At 41.1% G+C, this 27,625-nt stretch overlaps 1 protein-coding gene across 3 annotated transcripts; it reads left to right on the forward strand.

Moving 5' to 3' along the window:
- The first annotated feature begins 783 nt into the window (after positions 1-783).
- LOC121036229 (OX-2 membrane glycoprotein-like) lies at positions 784-27,142 on the forward strand. Of its 3 annotated transcripts, XM_040484494.1 has the most exons (6): positions 784-922; positions 4,171-4,255; positions 15,068-15,388; positions 17,935-18,207; positions 20,191-20,298; positions 25,704-27,142. In XM_040484494.1, the coding sequence occupies exons 1-6, from the start codon at positions 911-913 to the stop codon at positions 25,709-25,711; spliced, it is 807 nt and encodes a 268-aa protein (XP_040340428.1). In that variant the 5' UTR covers positions 784-910; the 3' UTR covers positions 25,712-27,142. The 3 variants fall into 3 exon arrangements, with proteins under 3 accessions (XP_040340428.1, XP_040340426.1, XP_040340427.1); XM_040484492.1 differs by lacking the exon at positions 4,171-4,255 and having other exon boundaries at positions 802-922; XM_040484493.1 differs by lacking the exons at positions 784-922; positions 4,171-4,255 and having other exon boundaries at positions 15,197-15,388; positions 17,940-18,207.
- The last annotated feature ends 483 nt before the right edge of the window (positions 27,143-27,625 follow it).

Genomic DNA, 27,625 nt, shown 5'->3' on the forward strand with positions numbered 1-27,625 from the left:
CAGAGCCAGATGCGAGGCTTGAACCCATGAGGCAGAAGACCGTGACCTGAGCTGAAGTCAGATGCTTAACCAACTGAGCCACCCAAGCACCCCACATACATTTGTTTTTTAGTGTCTATTGGTGAAATTCAGCGACAATAGTTTTGCACTCAGTTAAATTTCAACAGAGCAACTGGCGTTCAGGTCATATGAGGACAGTGAAGTTAATAAACACATAGTAGGGGCAGTTTAATCTGATGGCAGCAAGAAAATAATAAGATAGTTATCAGAAGTGGCTCAACGGGTCAGCACCAGATTAGCATCTTTTCCCCTTATCTTCTTTGTCTACAACATACAATTACCCCTTCCTTCTTTCTCATACCCACCCCCCTTTGCTTTCCCTACCAGAGCAACACTTTTTTGGTTTCCTGAAACCTGTGCTCCCCCGAATTGCAATTCCGAGACCCCAAATAACAAACCTTTGTTCTTTTTTAATTTCACCTCCTTCTGTGGATTAACACCTGCTGAGCAATGCAGACAGCCATACCTCTGAGCGAGAGCTCAAACGATTGAGGTCTCCCCACCTCCCCCCATTTCCTTTTTCTCTGGGTCCTTGTAGAGTGGAAATGGAAAGAGTATATGTTTTTCCCAACACTTTCTCAAAGTGTTTCCAAAACGGCCACCTCTGACAAATGCACCGTGTTTCAGATGGGGAATTTACCCACGAGACTGGAAACCCCAACCGCTGGCTCCCGCAAGTGGGTGTAGCGGTGAGGACTCCAGCCGGGGAGGCGGGGGGGCGGCGAGGAGAGCCACTGCAGCAGCTCCTCGGGGCGGGGACCGGCCGCGCCTTCTAGGCTTCCAGCTCCTTCAGCGAGAACCCTCGGGCTTTCCAGCTGAGGCCGGCCATCCCGCGCGGCAGGGAGCGACGATGGAGAGGCTGGTGAGCCGGGCCGGGCGGGACGCGGGACGGCGGGCGCGGGGTGGGCGATGCGGCGCGCGTGGCCCCGGGCTGGCGGCGGGCAGAGCTGTCCGTGGCTTCGGTGTCTGTCGGCGCTGGCCCCGCGACGCTTCACCTGGGGAGGAGCGGATTTTGCCTCCGGAAGGGAGGTCTTCAGGCAGTTCCTGGCGGCCCGGGTCCCTGTCCCAGTGTCCTGGAAAAAGGATGCTGCCGGGAGACGCTTCTCCCGGGCTCTTTCGGAGGGGAGCTGGGCAGGGAGGCGCGCTGGCGGCCGGCGGGCCCTCTGGGCAGTCCGGCGGCCTGGCTTACTGGCCGGGGCTCGAGGGCGGCAGAGCACGTTCTGTTGTACCCTGTCCCAAGGAGGGGATGGCGGTGGTCTTCTGGCTCCGTCGTGGCACCCAAAGCTGGGGTGGGGCTGCAGGATTCAGGGCTCGCTCTCTCCGGGGGAGCTCGCTCCCTCCTGGGATACACCGGCCTCTTTTTCCATCCTCCGGGCCCTTTGTCTTGAGAGCCATAAAGGATTTGCCTTGAGAGCCTATAAATCCGGGTTAAACCCCAGGATATCCAAGAGAGACAGACCCTTTGTTTATTCAGGACCTGTTTCCTAACTGAATGGGAGCCTTTTTATTTACGCTGCTGTAATGAAAAGAAATAATAACAATGACTAAAACAGTTAAAATCCAAATACAAGTAATACCTCAAGGTAATTTTTTTCAGATGTAGTTTACTGGCGACACCACACAGCCAGTCATTCGGCATCTTAACAAAGGAGTATGGTGGCCTGCGAGCTAGTGTTTCCTTGCGCTGGACGCTTCTGATCTTCACAGCCTTCAGAGAAGGAATTTTACAAATAAGGAAACAAGCAGAGAGGTTAATTTTTACATGTCCATGTGACTGCATGTGATGGGATCAGGATTTGGACCCAGACACTCAGGGGGAGAGGCTCTGAGCAGTTGGTTGCCAGAGGCACAGGTCTCTGTGAACCTTGGCCTTGTCGGCAAAGAGCTCCTGGATTTCTCCATTTTATATTTGTACTCCCTGTATATGATGTGATTCGTGGACTTTTTTAGTTACCTAACATGTCTTGGTATTTACTGCATCTTAGGCGCTGTATTAAGTATTTTAAATGCTGAGTTCTTACAGCAACCCGATGAAATAATAACGATATTCATTCGCTGCTTAGCTGTGTCACTCACTATTCTGGGATCCTTACATGTACTACTTTGTTTAGTCTTTTTAATAAAAGAGTTCGGTGCTGTTATTTTGCCCACATCTTGGAGAGGTAGAGTCATTTGTCCTGGCTCACGCATCCTGCGTTTGTGCTAACCCAGCTCATCACCCAGGATAATTATGTATATATTTAATAGCAAGGCTTCCCTCCGAATTCCCTAGTCTCAATCATTGTGTTTTGCTTCTTAAAAACATTGTCGGCTCCCAGCTTACACACTGCGTTTTGGTGTGCATCTGTTTTCTCTGTTATCCTAAAACACAGATTTTCACTACGAGAACCAATCCGTTCTGCATTTCTCATCATCTTTGCTTTTGGATTTCCACATAAGAGAGGGGCATATGGTTTTTTAAAAAAATACCATGGAATTAGAATGCCAAAGAAGACTTTTTGGTTTCAGAAGCCAAGGTGTTGATATAGCAAAAGCCTAAGCATTTGAGTTTTAAAAGCCTAAATATGCTGAAAAACCCACGACATATGTTATTCCAGATGGGAGAAACGCAGGGTGATGGAGGAACCAGCTTTCCCAACCCTAGCGGAAGTAAATGTTTTCTAGGCTACGAGAGCAAAGAGGGTCTGTCTGAAGTCTATATTCAGACACAAATTTGTGCTCTGAGAAGGTAGCCCTGTGCCTGGTGCCCATGAGTGGGGAGTTCAGGGAGGATGATAAATAGAACTTACAGGGAGGTGTTGAAATCCAAGAACAGAAAACACCTGTGCCTTGCTTTCTTGGGAGCAACTGTGGAAAGAGACTGGCCTCCCCATCATGATAAGTGAACAGTAAGACAAGAGATGGATAGGCAGAGAACACGCAGAACGTCCCTTTGCTGAACACAGGGAGAATCCAGGAGCACGGAATCAGGAGAACAAAAGAGAAGACGAGAAGACACTGTAAGCACAAGGTTTAATTGTTTAATTGCTATGACCATGATGTCTTGAGGGGAACACGGCCATCTTAGAGAATGCCACCGTGGAGAGATGGTTGTAACTGAGGATTAACAGCCCTGCCCCGTGGCTTGGCATTGTGTGAGCCTCTAGGAATGGAGATGCAATGCAATGCCAGAGACTGGAACAGTTGTGAAGTGCTGGGGTGGCAGGGGGCTGAATTGACAGAGATTATGTGACATTGACTGCAATGAAGTCTCTACCTCTAGTTGGAATGGCAACGTGAAATAACAATGAAATTTAGTTAAAGAAAAATACAGAGAAACCCACATTTCTTATGTATCTCTATTATAGAAAAATGTAGGGAAAAGTTACATTTCTGGCCTGTACCCCTTACAATGAACACACATGTAGACCAAATGAATGGATCTATGGGGCTACTGTAGAGAGAGGTTAATCTGTCTACATCCCATCCTCTCATCTTATAGTAAAATCATACCCAGAATAACATTTCATTAAATATCACCATGTAAAATGCCAGGGGTTTCTGCCCGGTCACTTTAAGCATTGAAGAAAAAAAAAAAAAAAAGGACATTACTGTTTTTTCAAAATGTGCGATTCATGTAAAATTTGCAGAATTCGCGGGGAAAAATACTTCAGCAAACTTCAAGGCAGTCACATCTTTCTGAAAGATGGTTACCCCTGAGTTACATTTTTAATGTTAACAGATGTGGATTATTTGGGATGTAAATGCTTTCTAACGTTTGCAGTCTCTGTGTTTTCTGTGTGTATTTATGGCAGTTTTTTTTTTCCCCCTGACCATCCTACATCTTTGAGACCTTGCTGTTTACAGTAGTGGCTTTGAGAGCAAGGCCTCCAATTGCTAGGGATTGCCATAATGGATGAGCCACACGGTTGCTTTTCCCTTCCCGTATCCTGAGCACAGTCTTTTATTTCTTCCATTTATAGTCCCTGGTTCTACATCCAAAGAACCAAAGTTCTGTGGTGGTTGAAACTTCAGCTGCAGCATTTCTGGAGGTAGCAATGAGATGGAAGCTTCTTGAGCTTTTTGTCCACATCCAAATGCCCATTTCTCTGCTTTGCTTTCTGTCTTCAGGTGTTCGTTGGGCTCTTGTGTCATCTGTCTGCCTACAGACTGATTTGGTTCTTCGCAGCAGTGAGGCTCTGCAGGGCGGCCCAAGGTAAAAAGTTATGCAATTCCCCTGTGTGGAGTCTAGGAAACAAAATTTCTGGGATGGAAACATTTGGCCACTGTTGTTTGGCCTGTGCTAGTTCATTTGTCTGCGTGAATTATTTAAATGTGTAATTTGCTTGGAGGAATGGGAGTGGTTCTTTCTGCTTTCCACATTTTTGTTTTCAAAGTGGAAAAAGACATTGGATACTTACAAACTGTTTTCATAGATTATACCAGACGTAAAAAAAATTCTTCCTAATTTAAGATGTTTTTTACCTATCAAATCGAGTAACTTCTAAATATCATTTAAACATAATTCCCTGTTTGTAAAGATAGGGAAACGCTTGGGGAGTACAAATTAATATACCCTTTTTAGAAGGTATTCTAGCAGTAAGCTTTTTAAATGGGGTTGCCCCTTTTTATAGAAAACTATGGAAAACAACGAAATATTGAGGTTCCATAGGTTCACAGTCTGTTATGTAACACGTGCTTGTGCTGTCCACTTATCTGCTGAATTTCCTGATTGGGCCAGACCTGTCTGCTCTGTGTCATAGGAAATCACACCTCACTTTGCTGCTGGCCTGTTATCACCTTCCATGTGATGTGCCTTTACGACAGCCTTTACAGCTGGGGGCAGGGCAGGTTTCACACCATCCACAGCACAGGCTTCACCAATCGACTGGGGGAATCTAAATGGAATTCTAGAGAAGCATCAAAGAATCGTAAACGTTCTCACCAAATTATTTCTTCCATAGTCAAAAGAGAAAAACCACCTAAGAAGTTAAAACTCTAGCTTTGATTCCTTTTCTACTCTCCATTCTAAAAGCAGCAGTTTCTTCAAATCTCTGCTCTGCAAAATCTCAAGGAACTTTCAGAAAACCCCAATCCCAACGGCAGGTATTGCTTCTAGAACATTTTACATCTACCAAGAATATGCCTCCCTAAAACTATATATGTATAACATCTATATTAACTCACTGCTTTTATTTTTGGGAGGCGGTGTGGGATTCTGGATATATGTGTGTATTCATTTTTCATTCTCTTGTTTCCTAATGAAATTAGGATTAAATATTTCCCTCTGCAAACTGCTTTATCAGTTTCTTTGGATTTCAATACATTATATTCTCCTTGTCATTCATAGTAATTGATTATTCTTCCTATGGTTTCTGGTGTAATTAGAGTTAAAAGAAGCATGTAAATTTCCTGTTTTATTGCATTGTGGACAGTGTTCAGGATCATAAAGTAGCAGCTTTTTTTGCACCCTTTTTTTTTTTTAATTTTTAATCTTTATTCATTTTTGAGAGAGAAACAGAGTGTGAGCAGGGAAGGAGCAGAGACAGAGGGAGACACAGAATCTGAAGCAGGCTCCAGGTCCCGAGCCATCGGCACAGAGCCGGACGCAGGGCTCAAACCCACAAACCGTGAGATCATGACCTGAGCTGAAGTCGGATGCTCAACCGACTGACCACCCAGGCGCCCCATTTTGCGTCCTTTTTCAAGTTCAGTTTTGGGGAACGTTTGTAGAGATTGTATGTTCTCTTTGTTTTTTCTTAAATATTTATTTTTGAGAGAGAGAGAGAGAGAGAGAAACAGAGCGCACACAAGTGGGGGAGGGGCAAAGAGAGAGGGGGACAGAGGATCTTAAGTAGGCTCTGCACTGACCACAGCAAGCCTGATGTGGGGCTCAAACTTGTGAACCATGAGATCGTGACCTGAGCCGAAGTCGGATGCTCAACTGACTGAGCTACCCAGGTGTCCCTATATATTCTATTTGGATAAAAGTTTATAAATACATACCTATATGCATATACATATATAATTTATATATAATGATTCATATATAAATATTCAGTTTTCAAATAATCTCTATCCATATATATATATATATATAAACTTTATTCAAGAGAGACAGAGAGAGTAAATGGGGGAGGGGCAGAGAGAGAGGGAGAGAGAGAATCCCAAGCAGGCTCCGCACTGCCAGCACAGAGTCCAATGTGGGGCTCGAACTCACGAAACTGTGACATCATGACCTGAGCTGAAACCAAGAGTCTGACGCTTAACCGACTGAGCACCCAGGTGTCCCTTCTCTATCCTTATATTTGACTTTTTTGCTTTATATATATTTTTTAATATATGGAAGTAAAACTCTCCCATTATCTCTGTGGGTTTAAAATTTTTTCTTTGCAGTTCTATTGGCTTTTGTATGTGTCGCTTATGTTGTTAGGCATATAAAGGTTTATAATTAATATATCTTATTTTAGATTGCTCCTTTTGTCATTTTGAAATGTCCCTTACAGTGTTTTTATCTTCTATTCTTTCTTTTCCCCTTTTTTTAAAGTTTTGATGGACTACCGGTGAAACATTCTAGGTCTTTGATTTTTTTCTTTAATTTTTCCCATATCTTTATCCCTTTGTGCTATATTCTGAAAGAATTTCATAATCTGGTCTTCCTACTTAACTAATTGACTCGTCAGCAAATGTCCATTTTGCTAAGTGAGCCAAGTTAAGATTTTATAGATGCCATTTGCTACACCTCTAATTTCTACTATTTACAATGCTGGCTTCTTTTTACACGTAAGATATGACATTTATTCATGTCAAAGTGTTTCTTGATTTATGATATCTTTATTCGTTTGGTAGGAGTTCTTAGATTTTGTAGAGTTCATTTTTCTTCTTTCATTGTGCCAGCTTTCTCACACCTGTGCCTGTTTGTTTTTATATCGCAGTTTCCTATGGAATCATCTATCATATCAACATGAGTAGCCAGCATTGTGGGGGAAGAAGTTATTGTCATGCCTTATGCTCTGCATTGCATTAAGTAAAAATGTGGGGGTGTGTAGATTCTTATTTGGCTGCCAAAGCCGTCTGTTACGATGCAGCCTCCTGAAGCACTGTCCTGAATATCTCTCTACCTTACGTTCCCGTATTCAGCACTGCTTTCTGGAGGCAGACGCCACTGTTGCTGCCCCTTCTTTTGCAGGGTGTGTGTGTGTGTGGAATGTATGGGGCTGCTGTATCTTCTTCACTTAAACTCAGCACTCTGCCAATTGTCCATTGGCCCTTTCCCTGCTTCTGCCTCTCTGGGCACGAACACATTCTATTCTATCTGACAGTGTTCATCTTCAACCTCATTCTACCTACTTTCAGTTTCCAGGGATTCTTTACACAGTATTTGTTCAGTGGGAGTTTGCTTTCTTGTTTTTCTACTCTGTTACTCTTAAAGATTGAATATACGTATTTGAACGTATATTTCTCTAACAGCATCAGGCATGTACATAAGTGTTTTCTTTGCATTTTTCTCTATTTTTTCTTTTTTTTCACTAGTAAAAGAATTTTACTTATTATTTATTTATTTATTTAATTCAATTTAATTTAAATTCAGGAGAGTTAACGTACAGTGTAGTCTTGGCTTCAGGAGTAGAACCCAGTGATTCATCTCTTACATATGACACCTGGTGCTCGCCCCAAAAAGTGCCCTCCTTAATGTCCATCAACCATTTAGCCCATCCCCCCACTGCCCTCCCCTCCAGCAACCCTCAGTTTGTTCTCTGTATTTAAGAGTCTCTCACGGTTTGCCTCCCTCTTTGTTTTAACCTTATTTTTCCCTCCCTTCCCCTATGTTCATCTGTTGTGTTTCTCAAATTCCACATATGAGTGAAATCATATGATATCTTTCTCTGACTGACTTATTTCACTTAGCATAATACACTCTAGTTCTATCCACATTGTTGCAAATGGCAAGATTTCATTATTTTGATTGCCAAGTAATATTCCATTGCATATATATACATCTTCTGTATCTATTCATCAGTCGATGGATATTTTTGCTCTTTCTATAATTTGGTTATTGTAGATAGTGCTGCTATAAACATTGGGGTGCATGTATCCCTTCGAAATAGCACACCTGTATCCCGTGGATAAATGCCTAGTAGTGCAATTGCTGGATCCTAGGGTAGTTCTGTTTTTAACTTTTTGAGGAACCTCCCTACTGTTTTCCAGAGTGGCTGCACCAGTTTGCATTCCCGCCAACAGTGCAAAAGGGTTCTCCTTTCTCCACATCCTCACCAACATCTGTTGTTTGCTGACTGGTTAATGTTAGCCATTCTGAAAGGTATGAAGTGGTATCTCATTGTGGTTTTGATTTGCATTTCCCTGATGTTGAGTGATGTTGAGCATCTTTTCATGTGTCAGCCATCTGGATGCCTTCTTTGGAAAAGTGTCTATTCATGTCTTCTTCTCATTTCTTCACTGGATTATTATTATTATTATTATTATTATCTTTTTGGGGGGGTGTTGAGTTTGGTAAGTTCTTTATAGATTTTGGATATGAGTCCTTTATCTGATATGCCACTTACAAATATCTTCTCCCATTCCATCGGTTGCCTTTTAGTTTTGCTGACAGTTTCCTTCACTGTGCAGAAGATTTTTATCTTGATGAGGTCCCAATAGTTCAGTTTTGCTTTTATTTCCTTTGCCTCCAGAGTCATGTCTAGTAAGAAGTTGCTGTGGCTGAGGTCAAAAAGGTTGCTGCCTGTTTTCTCCTGTAGGATTTTGATGGTTTCCTGTCTCACCTTTAGGTCTTTCATCCATTTTGAATTTATTTTTGTCTATGGTGTAAGAAAATGGTCCAGTTTCATTCTTCGGTGTGTCGCTGTCCAGTTTTCCCAGCACATTTGCTGAAGAGATGTCTTTTTTGCCATTGGATAATCTTTCCTACTTTGTCAAAAAATAGTTGGCCATATATTTGTGGGTTAATTTTGGGTTCTCTATTCTATTCCATCGATCTATGTGTCTGCCTATACTATACTGTCTTGATGATTACAGCTTTGTAATACAGCTTAAAGTCCGAAATTGTGATGCCTTCACCTCTGGTTTTCTTTTCCAAATTAATTTGAGTTTTAGAGCTCTTTTCTGGTTCCACACAAATTTTTGGATTGTTTCTTCTAGCTCTGTGAAGAGCACTGCTGTTATTTTGATAAGGATTCCATTGAATGCTGTAGAGTGCTTTGGGTAGTATCAACATTTTAACAATATTTGTTATTCCAATCCATGAGCATGGAATGTTTTTCCATTTCTTTTTGTCTGCTTCAATTTCCTTCGTAGGCTTTCTATAGTGTTCAATTGCTTTCATAAGCTTTCTATAGTTTTCTACAGCATACAGTTCTTTTCCTATTAGGTTAGATTTATTCCTAGGTATCTTATGATTTTTGGTGCAATTGTAAATGGGCTCAATTCCTTGATTTCTGTTTCTGCTTTTTCATTATTGATGTATAGAAATGCAACCAATTTCTGTACATTGACTTTATATCCTACAACTTTGCTGAATTCATGTATCAGTTCTAGCAGTTTTTTTGGTGGAATCTTTTGGGTTTTCCACGTAGAGTATCTTATATATCATCTATGAAGAGTGAAAGTTTGACTTTTAACTTGTCAGTTTGGATGCCTTTTATTTCTTTGTGTTCTCTGATAGCTGAGGCTAGGACTTCCAGGGCTATGTTGAACAATAGTGGTGACAGTGAACATCCCTGTCATGTTTCTGGTCTTAGGGGGAAATCTCTCAGTGCTTTCCCATTCAGGATGATATTAGTGGTGGGCCTTTCATATATGGCTTTTATGATGTTAAGGTATGATCCTTCTATCCCTACTTTCTTGAGGGTTTTTATCAAGAAAGGATGCTGTATTTTGTCAAATGCTTTCTCTGCATCTATTGAAAGGATCTTATCCTCTCTTTTATTAATGTGGTGTATCACATTCATGGATTTGTGAATATTGAACGAGCCTTGCAACCCAGGAATGAATCCAACTTGGTCATGGTAAATAATTATTTTAATGTACTGTTGGATTCGATTTACCAGTATCTCTTGAGAAATTTTGCATCCAGGTTCATCAAGGATATTGATCTGTAATTCTTTTTAGTGCTGTCTTTGTCTTGTTTTGGAATCAAGGTTTTGCTGTCTTCAAGAATGAGTTTGGAAGCTTTCTTTCCCTTTGTATTTTTAGAACAGTTTGAGGAGAATAGGTACTAACTCTTCTTTAAATGTCTAATAGAATTCCCCTGGGAAGCTATCTGGCCCAGAACGCTTGTTTGTTGGGAGCTTTTTGATTATAGATTTGATTTCTTTACTGGTTATGGGCCTGTTCAAATTTTCTATTTCTTCCTGTTTCAGTTTTGGTAGCATGTGTCTGGGAATTTGTCCATTTCTTCCAGACTGTCCAGTTTTATGGCATATGATTTTCATAGTATTATCTTATAACTGTATTTCTGTGGTGTTGGTTGTGGTCGTTCCTCTTTCATTCATGATTTTATTTCTGTGGGTCCTCTCTCTTTTCTTTTTGAGAGGTCTTGCTAGGGGTTTATCAATTTTGTTTATTCTTTCAAATGACCAGCTCTTAGTTTCATTGATCTGTTCTACTGTATTTTTTTTTTTATGTTTTATTTATTTTTGAGAGCAAGAGAGAGAGAGCACAAGTGGGGAAGGAGCAGAAAGAGAGGAAGACACAGAATCTGAAGCAGGCTCCAGGCACTGAAGTTGTCAGCTCAGAGCCCGATGCAGGGCTGGAACTCACAGACCTCGAGATCATGACCTGAGCCGAAGTCGGACACTTGATTGACTGAGCCACCAGGCGCCCATCTCCTGGATTTTTTTATTCTATATTGTTTATTTCTGCTGTAGGATTTATTATTTCCCTCCTTTTGTTAGCTTTGGGCTTTATTTGGTGCTCCTTTTCTAGCTCCTATAGGTATAAGTTTAGGTTGTTTATTTGGGACTTTTCTACCTTTCTTGCTTCTTAAGATAGCCCTGAATTGCATTGCATTTTCCTTTTAGGACTGCCTTTCGTGCATCCCAAAAGGTTTGGACTGTTGTGTTTCATTTTAATTTGCTTCCATGTATTTTTTAACTTTGTCTTTAATTTTCTGGTCATCCCATTTGTTCTTTAGTAGGATGTTCTCTACCCTCCCTGTATTTGAGGGCATTCCACCTTTTCTTTTATGGTTAATTTCAAGTTTGATAGTGTGATCTGAAAATATGCATGATATTATCTCAGTCTTTTGGTACCTGATGAGGACTGATTTGTGACCCAATATGTGATCTATTCTGGAGAATGTTCCATGTGCACTCTAGAAGAATGTGTATTCTGCTACTTTAGGATGAGATGTTCTGAATTTATCTGTTAAGTCCATCTGGTCAGTGTGTCATTCAGAACCTTTGTTTCCTTGTTGATTTTCTGCTTAAATGATCTGTCCATTGTTGTAAATGGAGTACTAAAGTCTCCTACTATTATGGTATTAGCAGTGAGTTTGCTTAGGTTGTGATTAATTGATTTATATATTTGGGTGCTTTTATGTTGGGTGCTACAATTGTTAGCTCTTCTTGATGGATATACCCCTTAAATATAATATAATGACCTTCTTCATGTCTTGTTACAGTCTTTGTTTTAAAATCTAGTTGGTCTGTTATAAGTGTGGTACTCTGGCTTTCTTTTGATATCCATTGGCATGATAGATGGTTCTCCATCTCTTCACTTTCTTTTTTTTTTAATTTTTTTTAATGTTTATTTATTTTTGACAGAGACAGCAAGCAAGGGAGAGGCAGAGAGAGAGGGAGACAGAGAATTGAAGCAAACTGTGCACTATCAGCACAAAGTCCGATGTGGGGCTCAAACTCACAACTGTGAGATTATGACCTGAGCTAAAGTCAGATGCTCAACAGACTGAGATACCCAGGCACCCCTCCATCCCCTCACTTTCAATCTGCAGGTGTCCTCAGGTCTAAAATGAGTCTGTTGTAGGCAGCATATAGATGTATCTTGTTGTTTGTTTGTTTGTTTTTTTTTATCCATTCTGATACTCTATGTCTTTATAGTAGGACATTTAATTCATTTACATTCGGAGTGCTTATTGAAAGATACGAACTTAGCGCCATTGTGTTACCTATAGATTTTGTGTTTCTGGTAATGTTCTCTGGTCCTTTGTAGTCTTTGCTGCTTTCAACTCAGAGAGTCCCCCTTAGAATTTTTGCTGGACTGGTTTAGTGGTCACAATTTCCCTTAGTTTTTGTTTGCCTGGGAAACTTTATCTCTCCTTCTATTCTGAATGACAGCCTCATTGGATAAAGGATTCTTGACTGCATATTTTTCTTATTCAGCACATTGAATATTTCTTGCCATTCTCTTCTGGTCTGTCAAGTTTCAATGGACAGGTCTGCCTCTAACCTTATGTGTCTAGCCTCGTAGGTTAAGGACCTTTTGTCCCTAGCTGCTTTCAGAATTCTTTCTTTGCCTTTGTATTTTGCAAGTTACTTTATGATATGTCATGGTGTTGACCTGTTTTTGTTGATTTTGAAGGGAGTTCTCTGTGCCTCTTGGACTTGGATGCCTGTTTCCTTCCCCAGATTAGGGAAGTTCTCAGCTATAATTTATTTAAATAAGCCTTTGCTCCTTTTCTTGCTCTTCTTCTTCTGGGACTCAATGATATGGATATTATTTCATTTTATAGAATCACTTGGTTCTCTAATTCTCCCCTTGTGGTCTAGTAATTTCCTTTCCCTCTTTTTCAGCTTCATTATATTCCATCATTTTATCTTCTATTTCACCTATTCTCTCCTCGGCCTCTTCGGTCCTCACTGTCACTATATCTAGTTTATTTTGTGTCTCATCTATAGCATTTTTTAAAATCCATCTCGGCGAGTTCTCAGGTCTTTGATCTCTACAGCAAGGGTTTCTCTGGTGTTTTCTATGCTTTTTTCAAGCCCAGCTATTAGGCTTATGACTATTGTTCTGAATATATTTATATTGTTTATATCTGTTTGGAGCAAGTCTCTGGCTGTGATTTCTTCTTGATCTTTCCTTTGGAGAGAATTCCTCCATCTTGTCATTTTGGCTAAGTTTCTGTCTTTTGTGTATTTTAAAAGCATATTATGTGTCCTATACCTAAGAGTAATGCTATATTAAAAAAGGGTCATACACTGTTGAGGGCCTGGCACTCTAGGAAGTGTTTCTGGTGTTTTGTTGAGTGTACTCTCCTCTTGCATTTTGGTTGCTTTATGCCACTGGTCAGTCCTCCGCAGAGCTCCTCCTTGCTTGTAGTGGGGAGTGTTTGGACCTTTAACTAGGTGTGCTTTCATTTGTTTGTTGAAGCAACCCTGGGGGAAGAAAGGAAGGGGAGGGGAGCCAGATCCCATTAAAAGAGAAAAAAGAAAGGGGAGAAAAGAAAACCAAATAGAAAATCAAAAACTGTAAGGCTGATTCCAAGGAAAGTGAAAGGAAACGAACTCGGGGGCCCCCCCCAGGAAAGCAGAAGGAAAAAGAAAGGAAGGAAAAAGAAAAGGGTTTAAAAAAACAAATAAAAAATATGTAATAAGAAATGACAAAAAAACAAATCAGAAAGTCTGAGCCTGATTCCAAAAGAAAAAAAGAAGAGGGATGAAAAAAATGAAAAAAGAAACCCAGAGTTGTCTGTTGGTGTGTGTTTGGGGGGTGGCTGTGCTGGTCTGGAAGCAAGGCCGGCTGTGTTGGGTCAGTCTTGTTTCAGTAAATAAGCAGTTGCTAGGCATGGAGAGGAGGGGTTAGGTGTAAGTGTGTCCGGCCTCCACTGGGGGCAGCTGTGCTGCTCTCTGAAGTCCCACCGCATTGTTGTTAGGGGGGGAAAAGGGACGTCCTCCCAATCTAGGGGTCTCAGATTGGGATCTCAACTAGCGATCTCAACCCACGCTGTTCAGGCAGTCCTCACAGAATAGCGAGGGCGGTCAGCTTGCCCTGAGCCACAATTCTCCTGTGCCTTCTCCTTGGCACTCAGTTGGGATTCAAAACCCAAAGTCTTTAATTTTTTTTTTTTCAACGTTTATTTATTTTTGGGACAGAGAGAGACAGAGCATGAACGGGGGAGGGGCAGAGAGAGAGGGAGACACAGAATCGGAAACAGGCTCCAGGCTCTGAGCCATCAGCCCAGAGCCTGACGCGGGGCTCGAACTCACGGACCGCGAGATCGTGACCTGGCTGAAGTCGGACGCTCAACCGACTGCGCCACCCAGGCGCCCCACAAAACCCAAAGTCTTAAAGGACTGGCGTGACAGTGATCTGCTCTCCTGCTCCAGAGTAGAGCCTTTCCACCCGGCTGATGAAAGACCTTTGGCTCACATCTGCAGGGTCTTTTGTCCTTGCGGAGGCAATAAACTCTCTTTCTAAAGTAGTCCAGGAAGGAGATTGTTCTCTTCCATTGTGCCCCAAAGATCACTACATCATGCTGTACACTCTGGGACCAGCTCCCTCCTCCCCGGGATTGCGTGCCACAGCTCTGCTCCAAAGAAACTCGTGCACTTCCAGAACCTGAGAGTTTCAGCTCCAAGACTGCACAAACTAGTACACTCAGTACTTTTCGCTCCCTAGTCCATGGTCCAGAGAGGTTTTCCTCTTGTGCTAACTCACTGCTGTGCTTTCACAGCCCCTCTTTGTTTCCCTTTTGTCTCTTCACAGAAGGGGTTCCCACTTCTCCATAACAGCACTATTTTATCTCCCACAACTCACACACACATGCATCTCAATCCTGCCAGGCTGTCTCCTTCCAACCGTGGAGATCCTTCTGTCGCTCCGCAGATCTATTTCCTGGGTGTTCCACGTATTCTGACCTCAATAAGGCTATGTTTGAAAGGACAAGGAAAATCCAGATCCCCCTTCTTCTCCACTATCCCCCTTCCTCCAGCATTTTCCCCTATGTTTTCTATATTTAACTTTGAACATGCATTTTTAAATCAGAAAAATGTATACTTGTATGTATTAAATTTTAAAATATGAATGTTCTTTTATGATTCTATGATAAAAGTGGTGACCCAAGATGAAGAAGAGCTGCTGAACACACCTGCTTCCTTAAGATGCTCTCTGCAAAATTCCGAGGAAGTCTTGATTGTGACATGGCAGAAAATCAAGGCTGTAAGCCCAGAAAACATGGTCACCTTCAGCAAGAACCATGGGGTTGTAGTCCAGCCTGCCTATAAGGACAAGATAAACATCACCCAGCTGGAACTCAAGAACTCAACCATTACGTTCTGGAATACCACCCTGGAGGATGAAGGGTGTTACAAGTGCCTCTTCAATACTTTTGGTTCCGGGAAGATCTCGGGAAAAGCCTGCCTCACCCTCTCTGGTGAGAATCTCTGATAATACATTGTCTCTGGCTAGAAATGTTGTTTTCAAGAATGTTTGGAACATGGTGGTGGTGCCTAGTTTTTCAGGATCTTAACCTCAGAAAGGTTTATAAGAAGAAACTTAGCCTCTCATGTCTACCATAATGTAGTTATGGTTATTGGAAGAGTTCGTGGGGCCACATTGAATCTCTGCCTGGAGTTATCTTTGCTCTGAGGAATTGTGTTGTCAGCAAGGGTAAATTAAGGACGATGGTGAGGATAATGGGGTTCTCCTAAGTAGTGATATGATTCTGACCTGGCTTTGCCATTAGCAATCATGTGACCCTGGAAGAGTCCCGTCCACTCTCTGAAGCAGAGTTTATTTATCTACACAATAATTATAGAATAGATTATCTGTAAATTCCCTAACAGCATAAACATTTTTGTATCTAAGGAAAGAGCCATATTGGGATAACCTGAAGCCAGGTATGTGGTACCTCTCATTTTGGTTTAATGTAGTTCTCTCGGGATTGAAAGAGGATGTACCATAAAGGCCTTTCATACCTGAGGCCAACTAGAGATTTAACTGGATAATAAGCATTCTTTTACAATCCAATAGGGTTAGTTTGACAAGATTCCTCTCCTTTTAACTGACACATAACTGAGATCAAGAATTAAGAAGTGGGAATGAGGCATAACTTTGGAGCATAGCACAGTTGGTGGTAGGTTTAGAAGGGAAAAGACAAATTTAGACATAGTTATCAGGAATGTTAAAGTGAGAGTTTGAACACACTAAGAATATTGGACCTGGGGTAAGAGGATGCTCAGTAGACAAGAGTGCGAGGGACATATGGCAACACCAAAAAAAAAAAAAAAAAAAAAAAAAAATATATATATATATATATATATATATATATATATATATTTCACTTATTTTTGCCTATAGTGAATCCTCTCTGCAGAATCTTATGTCAGATTTTCTTCTTGATTCTATGTCTTCTGTCTCTTTGTATCCTTTTTTCCTCTCCCCCTGCCTCCAATCTTTCTTCCTTCTTTCCTTTCCTTTTTTTCTCTCTCCTCCTTCCCTTCTTCCTTCCTTCCTTCTTTCCTTCCTTCCTTCCTTCCTTCCTCCCTTCCTTCCTTCCTCCCTTCCCCCTTCCTCATCACTTTTCATCTTTTTCCTTCTTGTGTCATTCTCATTTCTGTTACTTTTTCTTGTTCCCCTTCTCCCTCCATCCTCCTGCTTCTCCTCCCCCTGCCACTTCTTCCTCCTCTTCCTCACCTCTTCCTCCTCCTCCTTCTTCCTCCTTCTTCCCTCTTCCTTCTTCCTTCTTCTCCACCTCTTCCTCCTCCTTCTTCTTCTTCTTCTTCTCCTCCTTCTTCTTATTCCCCCCATACTTTACCCTTAATATTTTGTAATAGTTTTTGCCTGAAAACCACACTCCCCTGAGTCTTCCGGGTAGTAACCCCATTCTTTTCCATTCTGACCCTTTCCAGCTACACCTTACAGCCTTCATCTAAGTCATCCTTGGATATACCAGAGCACCTTGCCACCCAGTCTCACCATGTCAACCCTACTCATCTTCCCTCACTTTTATCTGTCTTCCCCCAGTGCCCCTTGACATTAGTATCTGGGTACTCTTTGGAAAAAGCCACAGCCTTTGGCCCCATTTCCTCCAGCCCACTGTCACCCTCCCACCTCTTGAACCTCTAAGCACAGACCAGGCTTTCATTTAGTTACTGCCCTTTAATTATCTTGAGGGCTCTGAAGCAACCACAGGAAAGCAAAACTGCATTTGCTCAGCAGAGATAAACTGCACATTGAAAAATATACGATGGCAATGAATTCATCAGTCAAGGGACTTTTGGAAGGGAACAGGATTACAGCTGGACTAAAATAATATCCTTTTCTCATTAACTAGTTGTTTTAACTCCATTCAGGTGATCTCTAAGGTCTTTCCAACTGTCATTCTGTGATTTTCTAGTTCTTGGCATGTGAATTTCTAATTTACATTTTTTATGGATATTCCAAGCAGGGACTTTCCAAGTCTCCTCCATGCATCTCATTCCCTGGTCCAGCTCCAAGCAGAGAAAGGCCATCCCTAACCAGCAGCCCCTCTACGGGCTCTCTGTTCTGAAACTGCCCTGGTACTTCTGAGAAGTGCAAGCTACCTGTATGGAAGTGCTGATTGGTGACTATTGTCAGACTATGAGAGGGATACCCAGAAGAAGGCAGAGGTGCTGCATTGCCCGTGGAAAAAGAGAACAGAATAATTAAGCTCTGGACTGTATGGGAAAGAAGATGCCCTTTATCCATTCAGCTAATTCCCCTGCAGAGAAACGACAGAGAGGATTTTTCTTGTTGCAGGGTTGTACTAGGCCAGTTTCCATCCTGCCGGCCAGAGAATTAGACACAGGAAGAACTGAGATGCCCCAGTTTGGGTTGGATGTGCCATCTTATGTCTTGAGCCCCCAGTGTCTTTCTGTAAAGATCTTCCTTCATCCTCTGAGGAGAATGTGGTGCTTAACTGATGGCAGACCATCATTTTTTTTTTTTTTGTCCCAGTACAGCCCACAGTGTTCCTTCACTATAAATTTTTCGAAGACCACGTAAATATCACTTGCTCTGCCAATGCCCGCCCAGCCCCTGTGATCTCCTGGAAGGTCTCTGGGTCAGGGATTGAAAACAGTACTGAGATTCTCTCACACCCCAATGGGACCACATCTGTCACGAGTGTCCTCCAGGTCAAAGACCCCAAGAGCCAGGTGGGGAAGGAAGTAATCTGCCAGGTGCTACACCTGGGGACTATGACCAGCATCAGGCAAACTTTGGACAAAGGTAAGAGAAGGTGGGCAAAGATGTGTCACACACCTGGAAGGTGGTGAATGTTTTGCGAGCCTGTTGGTTTCTTAGCAAAGGAGCTAGTAGGAGAGGAATGGCATAAGTGGGGAAAGAAAAACAGGGTTGAGGAAGCCAATAAAGCCAATTTTATTTTGGTAAATGTGGTATGTTGCCCACATACCAAATGCTTTTGCTGAGATCCATCCATTCATTTATTTTTCCACACTGCTGACATTTACTGAGTATCTGTTCTGTGCCAGGCTTTGGGACTGTTGAAATGTGACAGTAAGCAAGGCTCAGTCCCTTTGCTCAGAAAGCTTCTGGTTTACTGGGAATACAGAGTAGGCAGTTATAAAACTGTGTGTTAAATGCTTCAATAAGAAAGCTACGGTGCACCCTGAGAGGATTGAGGGCGGGGAGGAGGGACTTCAGCTCAATCTGGAGGGATCAAGGAGATTTCCTGGAAGAAGCGACCTCTCCAATAAAGGCTTTGGTAATCTACACTGTGGAAAAGGGGCAACAGAGATTTTAAGAAAGAGGCCTATCGGAAGGTGTTTACCTCACCCCTTTGAAACAAACTGCCTCCTGTTCAAAACCCCTTTTGCTTTCTTGTGTTTTTCTCTAAACTGCTATCTCTGGGTCTCATGGATACAAGAATTAAAGGTTCTGGGTGGGAGAATAAAGGGAGTGGCCGTTTTAGAGGCAAGACACTTTGCGAATAGTCACGGTTTTCTTTCTCTCTGTGGTTCTGAGGCACCAACTCTGGATGAGGCTGTCTGTAATAAGCCTCCTAAAAAGGTATTGATGGGTTTTGGTTGTTTTTTTTTTTTTTTTTCAGGGAGGATTTTAAGCAACAGAGCTTGGAAAAGCTTTTTCCTGTGTATGCCTTATTGGCGTGGTGGCCTCTAAGCAAAATTTCCTGTAGTCATTTTTGGGGTCCTTGTAAAAAACAGACGAATCAAAAAGTCAACATTTAGGTAAATTTGGTCAAAAGATACGCAGTGTTAGATCTGGATACTTGTGAAGAGATCCTCATTTTCAGCCAAGGCAAAGGGTCAATTTCCCTGAAAAACAAGAAGCTGAAAAGGAACTGGTCTTCTTTCCCAAGAATGCTAAAATCGACTTATGTCATGTATAATGTGTGAACATCATTTCTGTAATGTTTGTTCTGCGAACGCTTACTAAAAGTCTCCCGTGCTTCGAGCATGTGTCAAGCACAGAAACTGTTGAACTTAGACACATCTCTGTCTGAAGGTGCCCGATTCAATTATGATGTAACAAATCCCTTTACGGAGGTATGGGGAAGATGCTGGAAACTCCCAAATCAGGAGGCTCTTCCTCCCGTCTTTGTATTGCAGAGCGATGCGGAGGAACTTTGTTTGTTGGGCGGTGGAAAGAGCTTTAATAACAAAGATGCAGATTAGAAGACATACAGTAAAAGCATTGAGATGAGTTACTCCTGGGGTGGGAATCATGAGATGCATGATTTTTTTTTTCTTTCTATTACTCTGTATTTTCCAAAGCGCCCTCAATAAATATATGACTTTCACGGACCGTAAGGCAAAGAATATGCACTTTAGAGGCAAACCAAGCTCTGACCAAGCCCTGGTTCTGCTGCTTACTACTCTGATTCTGGGCTTGCTTAACTTCTCTCAGCCTCAGTTTTTTGTTCTATTGTTGTTGTTTGTATATGTGAGATACCTAACTCTTGGGCTGTTTTGAGGACTAAATGAAACCACACATTCAAAAGGTCTTAAGAGATAGCAACCACATAAACTGTGTGGTTAGATTATTATTAACTAAATGCTATCAAAATGATATAAAGCCATGAATGTAAACTTCAATAGATATATATTTAAGGGTAGTTTTCATTTTAAGCTCAGTTCTAGGAAAAACTAATCACAACTGTTTCTCTATCCTTTTTTGCCTCAACAGCTTCTTATGACTTTGTGTCTCCTTTTTCCCCCTCAACATCTATAGGCTTTTGGTTTTCAGTTCCACTATTGTTAAGTATTGTTTCCCTGGTCATTCTCCTGGTCTTAATCTCAATCTTATTATACTGGAAACGTCGTCGGAACCAAGACCGAGGTGAGTGATCACGAGAAATACACAGAAGGAAACAAATGTCTTTTTTTTTTTTAATTTTTTTTTCAACGTTTTATTTATTTTTGGGACAGAGAGAGACAGAGCATGAACGGGGGAGGGGCAGAGAGAGAGGGAGACACAGAATCGGAAACAGGCTCCAGGCTCTGAGCCATCAGCCCAGAGCCCGACGCGGGGCTCGAACTCCCGGACCGCAAGATCGTGACCTGGCTGAAGTCGGACGCCTAACCGACTGCGCCACCCAGGCGCCCCACAAATGACTTTTTAAAAGCAATTTGGGGGGGTCACGTGAAGACGTAAATAAGGGGTGGCAACAATGTGTTTTGTTCGCTGTTTCCAAAATACCTAAATGTTGCTGGTATTTTAGAACACGTCAGCGTCATTTTCTTGCAATTGGACGTTAAAACTGGATGCTTCTGCTTTTTGTTTCCTAAGATCATTTAGTGGCTAATTATTTGTAACTTGAGAGTAAGTGTTGATGAGAGGAAATGTGGAAAATGTTGATCCAACCATTGTTGAATCAGCTGATGGCAAAACCAGGGAGAGAAGTCTCAGCGTCCACACTGTGTTCTTCCACTTATTACTGAGAAGGACAATCTCTTTTCTTTTTACAGCGCTCCCCAGGGCCAGCTACTCCATGTAACAGACTCTGAAATTATCCAATATACTCACTAATTAAATAGTATTTTCTCTGTTATACTCTTACTATGTCTCAAACACTATAGGCAACATGTAGGCAATCTTCTAACTACATTATGTCATTCTGTCCTTATAGACTGCACATTGTCTCTCTGTCCCCTACAACATCTATCACAACATCTTATGTATATTATTAGGTGCTCAATAGCTGTTCATTAAAATAGTGAATGAATCAGTGGATGAATGGATGGGTGGATGGCTGGCTGGCTGGATGGAAGGATAGATTTTGAAAGTGATGTTTTCAATTCTCCTTTTCTTTTTTTTTTTTTTTTCAACGTTTATTTATTTTTGGGATAGAGAGAGACAGAGCATGAACGGGGGAGGGGCAGAGAGAGAGGGAGACACAGAATCGGAAACAGGCTCCAGGCTCCGAGCCATCAGCCCGGAGCCCGACGCGGGGCTCGAACTCCCGGACCGCGAGATCGTGACCTGGCTGAAGTCGGACGCTTAACCGACTGCGCCACCCAGGCCCCCCTCAATTCTCCTTTTCTTATTGTAATTTCAGTACCTCATAAATGCTGAGTCTAAAGCATTGTGAGATTTTATAAAATGAGACGCTGTAAAACAAGAGGAGTCAGCTAGAAAGAGAGAATTAAATGTTTTTGTTTTCTGAAGACAGTGCATAATTTATTAAAGTTAATGCAAAGCTGCAGTTTATGGCATGTTGATGGGGATTTCCAAGGGTGAAAGGCTCATATGGGAGTTTTCACCATCTCAGATAACTGTAAGGGAAGGAAGAAAATGTTGGTTTAGAGTGTTGTTTTAAATTTCTATTAAACACTTCACTTAAGCGCTACTTTCCCCCCTTTTTCTTTTATGTCTCATGAGCTATCTCTCATGTGCTAGGTTTTTCAAACACTTAATTCTGCATAAACCTTATATAAACACCAGATTAATGTCATTTTATAAAAAACAACAAATCTTCAGTGCCAGTGGCCCCTTTGCAAAAGTAGTCAAAAGAATGTGTTCTGTGGGGAGAGGGGATTACATATCAGATAATTTTATTGCATATAAACATAAGCCCATAGAATTCATTAGTGCTCTGCAGAATGTCAAAGGCAGAAGGCTGTTTGACTCTATCCAAACGTTTCGTTTTTCCAGTTAGGAACTGAAGCCAGAGAGGGAAATTGACTTTTTCCCTAAGGTCACACAGCTAGTTAACAACAGGTTTAGGACGAGAACCGTGGCCTTGGTCTCCTGACCTCTGCCAGAATGTTCTTCCAGCTGTGATACCCTGGAGTTCTGACTTGAAAGGCACTATTGGGTTGCATTTATTTTAGTCTTAGCTTGCTGTTACTGCTGTATTCTTTCGGAAAGTACGAAGAAAAAAAGTATGAAGTGTTCAAATTTGTTTTAAAAAGTCCCTGTTGGACAAGAATCTTACAATGCAATCTATTCAAGCCCAAGGTAAATTCCACTAGAATGGGGCATTTGAAGAATAATTGTCCTTTGTTCATTAAGTCTTAGGTTTTCTGGGAAAAAGAATTGTTCAAGGCCTTTTCCAATTCCTGAAGCAAAGGGAGTCAGCTTATCTTTGTACTCAGGCTTTTCTCATTTATGAACTAAACACTTGCACCTCTCTAGGATCTTGTAAGCACTAGAATTGCTATTTACTGATGATATCTTTGTGACATATGGCCAACTCAGTTAATTACACTGAATGTGAAGTGGCATATTTTGGGTGGCTGAATTGTTTTGTGGGTTTCAAAAATGTTAGTAGGTCCCCAAGTGTTTGTTATGCTGGAGACTTAAACACTCAGGACCAAAACTTAAGTTATACAAAAAGTTGGCAGAAAGAGATGAAAACCATCGGAGATACTGACATTTAAAATTTCTTTAAGTAACAAATTTTGATTATCAATTTGTGATGAAAGTGAACAGTCCTACTACATTTGCTTCCTACTTTTTCCCTACCCTTGCTTTGGGTTTTCCTTTTCTCTTCTGCTTTCCATCATCTGGAAACATAAAACTTTTGGATGGGCAGGGGAACATGGTGATCAGTCAAAAATGACACCAAATTTCTGGACCTGGTTACTGGAAAAAATGGCAACTGTTCAGAAATAAGGAAGTGAAGAGGGGGAACTAAATGTGTGTGTGTGTGTGTGTGTGTGTGTGTGTGTGTGTGTGTGTTCATGGTTCATGGAGAAAGAAAGAGGAGAGAAAGGATGAATTAATTCTTGCACTAGTTGAATGTGGGCAAAGAAATCATCTCTGAGAAGCTGCTGGGTGGTAAGACAAATCTAGTTAAGTAAGGGTTTGACTCTTTGTTAGGTCCATAACAAACGCAACAAAAAAAGCTTATTTTAGGCCAAAATCACTTATTCATTGCTCACAAAAGCACAGCAAACTTAGTTTCAGGATAGAGGGGTAATCTGTAATGATGATGTTATTTTTGTACAAATTAGGATCTATTTTTCTCGTGATCCTGTTTAACGCCAGAGAGAATGTTGTTCTTTTCACCAGGAAAGGTGTCCTCTGGAGGAAGGTATGGTGAGTTAGAGGCAGTTTCTTTTTGTTCCATTCCTGATAGGATCAGATCACAGTTACTTCCCATGAGACTACAACAACCAGATAATAATAGATTGATAGGTTTTCAAAAAAAAAAATCCCTTTTATTTTCTTTCATGAATGTAGTGCTTTATTACTGAAATAGAAAGTGAAAAAAAATAAAATTTCCTAGGGAAAATTTCCCCTATTCTATAATATTCTATTAAAACCCAATTGAGGTCATAAATTTTTCCCTTCCACATATACTACAATGAAGTCAAATTTGGGATTGAAAATAACCTCTTATTTCTCGTTAGTCAACCCACCAATGATTACGTGCTTCTCAGTAACAAAAACCTCACGTGGGGGCAGATCTGAACAGATAATCATCTCACTTTTTGAAATGTTTGAGTAGCAGTTTTCTTTTGTTTGATTGAGTCAAAGTATAAGTGGAAAACAGTAAAAAATTTACACAACCGTAGGAAATGCCTATTCCAAACTTCACTTTTTCTTCAAATCATCCAGCTATTTTGTAACAAAGTGGTTTTTCCTTCACCAACATTATCTGTATAATTACCTTGAATTCTTTCACTTCACTTCACTTCATAATAACCTGACCTTTAAATGGGCTGTCTTTTCATTGATAACAATGGAGGTGTTGATAAAACACTGTGTCCTCAGTGGAATCATGTCGCTTTCTCTTATTTTCAGCTTAGTACTATGTCAAATACCAGAAGTACTCAATAATTTTGATGGTGAAATAGTGATTAGTTGTAAGGGCAATACAAAAAATATTTGTTTCCAAAAACAAATGCAAATCTTTGCTTTGCGTAATAATTGTACCTATGTCTCTCTAATGCAGAGTGGTTGTGGGGGCGGGGGTGGTCCTTACCCCTACTCCAGTTTCCTCAGAGCTCCAAGCAGAAGAGATGTGGCACTTTTTATGAGAGAAGTGTTAAGCAACCTTTACTGAACTGCTTAGGTCAATACTGCCGGGAGAAATCTTGCCTTCCAACTGATTTTTCTACAAAAGTTTACACTCCAATGGGTGCAGATGCCATCCATCATCTCAAAATGGCAGGGCATGATCTGATTACAGAGTCATTGGCCAACTGAATCTTAAGCCCAGGCATTCTTGCCGGAGCTGCTTTACGTCTTTTACCACAGATAGTGGATACTGGGCATATTGGCAAGTTTAAAACATTGCAGTTTCTGGTGAAGAGTTACTTACGATACTTACGATTTACATAGAGAATGAGAGGTGGCACCAAGATAAAATCCTAGGCCTTTTACTTCACTAACTACAGGCCTTGAGGGGAGGCCCACATCCTTTCAGTTTATGTGCTAGAAATCTGATAGCCCTTGAAAGGCCCTCCATGTGTCTTTTTTGTGACACATGAATGCTACCCAATGTCTAGCAAGTTAATATCCACAGGAAGCAAAGCTCAAGGTCTTATAAATAAAATACACATAGATCATTTAAAATTCTTTAAAAAAAAAGGTTTTTTTTCTATGTTTATTTATTTTTGAGAGAGAGAGAGAGAGAGACAGAGCTTGAGTGGGGGAGGGCAGAGAGAGAGGGAGACCGAGAGTCCGAAGCAGGCCCCAGGCTCTGAGCTGTCAGCACAGAGCCCAACATGGGGCTCGAACTCACGAACTGAGAGATCATGACCTGAGCTGAAGTCAGACGCCTAACTGACTGAGCCACCGAGGTGCCCCAGATCATTTGGAATTCTTTAATGTTTTTTTCACTTGTAGTCTTAAGTGATTCTGCAGAACATTTTTTCCTAGAATTACCTGTCCTTTTATTTTGAAGCAATTACATTTTTTTTAATGTTTATTTTTGAGAGAGAGTGGGGGAAGGGCATGGAGAGAGAGATGGACAGAGGATCTGAAGCTGGCTCTATTCTGACAGCAGAGAGACCGATACGAGGCTCAAATGCATGAACTGTAAGATCATGACCTGAATCAAAGTCAGTCACTTAACCGACTGAGCCTCCCAGGAGTCCCTACCTATGTCCTTTTAAAGAGTCACAGTGTCCTTGTGTCACATTGGATCAAGAAATGTCCTTATCTTTGCCAATTAAATATGCACAGGAGTATTCTGTGTTTAGTGACCCTTTTGTTATTTATAGAAATACATACCACTATGTATAGAAATTATACATGTTTGAAGTTAATATCTTGTTCTTTCTTTTATCTAGAGCCCTAGAAGACTCACACAGAACCCTGAATATTATGTCCTGGTCTACTTGAATCTGATTCATGAGAAAGGCAGGAGGAAAAGGGTCATTCTCCAAGAACAAAAGAGGTAGGGGTAAAAGACCTAAGAATTTCAAGATTTCCTTCTGCCATGTAAGCGACCCAGTGCTGGTGAGTGTTCCAAAAGGAAGTCATTTCACCTCTCAAGTCTGTTGTAGGACTTGATTTTGTGAAGTAGGGCAGTGTTGTCCTGTTGAATGGACTCTGGATCAGTAGCCACAACTCAGAGACTGACTCTGGCTCCAGCTGATGGCAGCCCCACGTTCATCACTTTCTCTCAATGAGCTTCCACATCTGCATCCAGAAAATTAAGAAGTTGGACCAGATAATTTGCCATTTCTGCTCTAAAAACTGATGTAATTCCAGGAAAGAAAATGAATAATGAAATGAAAAAGAGAAAGGAGAATACAGAAAGGTGTTGAGGACCAAAGAACTTTTCTGAGACTACCTTTAACCTTTCTGTTGATGTTCCTTCTCTTCTTCCATATTGTTCTTAGGTCCATGAGTCTGTTTTTTCATGTGTTTCTTCACTGCATTGTTAATAGCTGGTCTTTCTAAAGTCCTTGGTTTCACTGCTATATTTCATGTTCTTTTGTGACGTTTACCACAATGAATGTGGGACTGAATTTATTGCAAAATAACATGGGCAACCTTAACTTTACTCATCTATTTTTATAGAAGAATAAGTATTGTTAGTCCAACAGCTCGCATATTTAAAAAAGTTTGCATTTCCTGTCCCATTTGACTCATAAGATGTCAGTCCTATTTTAGTCGTTGTGAATTCAAACTTGTGTAATGAAAACATATGATAAGAATAGGCATTTAGGAAGTTTTGTAAATAACAGTCAGTCAATTCAAATGCTTTTCTCTCCTGTCTTCTTTTCTCATGAGTTAACTTCTCATAATAGCAGAGAAGGCATGTATGGGTTTATAGATCCCTTTGGTCTAAATATATTTCCCTTTCCTTTCCTTTCCTTTCCTTTTTATTTATTTATTTTGAGGGGGGAGGGGACAGAGAGAGAGACAGAGAGAGAGAGAGAGAGAGAAACTCAAGCAGGCTTCATGCCCACCACCCTAGGATCATGACCTAAGCTGAAATCAAGAGTCAGACACTCAACCAACTGAGCCACCCACGTGACCCCTAAATAGATTTTTCGAACTAGTGGAACAATTTTGAACTCTTATTGCTCACAAGACCAAATTAGTGACTTTTTCAGTATTGCCTGCTTTCTCTCTACTCCGTGACTAAAACTTAACTTGTTTTCACTGTTGAATTGGATATTTGTATATTTAAGCCTTTCATATGTTATTTAATTCTGTATTATTTCATATATTTGTATTAAAATACTGAATGATTAAAAGTAAAAGTGTCAAGGCTAAACATTTGGTTCATGATACTCTTTTGGGGAATGTGGTAGACATTAGTGATAATCTTTATACTTTCCCTCTGTGTGTGAAACCCTCCCCTCCCATCTATCTCTCACCCACTAGAAGATGCCACTAACATTTCTGATTAGTCACAAAGTCACAAATCAGATATCCCTGATCTAGCCAGAGGGAGCTCTGTCAGTTTGGTAACTGTGTCCATTTGATGTGATATGGTCAATTTTGGAGCACTTCCTTGCATGTGCTCTTTTGATGTTGTTTTTTGACACCAACCTTTGCAAACTGATTAGCTTACACAGTTTTGAATTGAATAGGAGCCACCACCCTGCCTCTCGTTTTGTTGCGTTACTGTATCTTTGTATCTCAACTGCCAGATCAGGCAGGATAGCTAAAGCAGCAGTTCTCAAAAGTTTAGAACATCCCTAAAAACATTATTGAGGACCCCAAAGAAGACTTTCTGGTAAAGAGAAGTGTTTGC

The sequence above is a fragment of the Herpailurus yagouaroundi genome, unplaced genomic scaffold (assembly GCF_014898765.1).
Source record: "Herpailurus yagouaroundi ecotype Mexico unplaced genomic scaffold, PumYag 162, whole genome shotgun sequence".
Taxonomy (NCBI): Eukaryota; Metazoa; Chordata; class Mammalia; order Carnivora; family Felidae; genus Herpailurus; species Herpailurus yagouaroundi.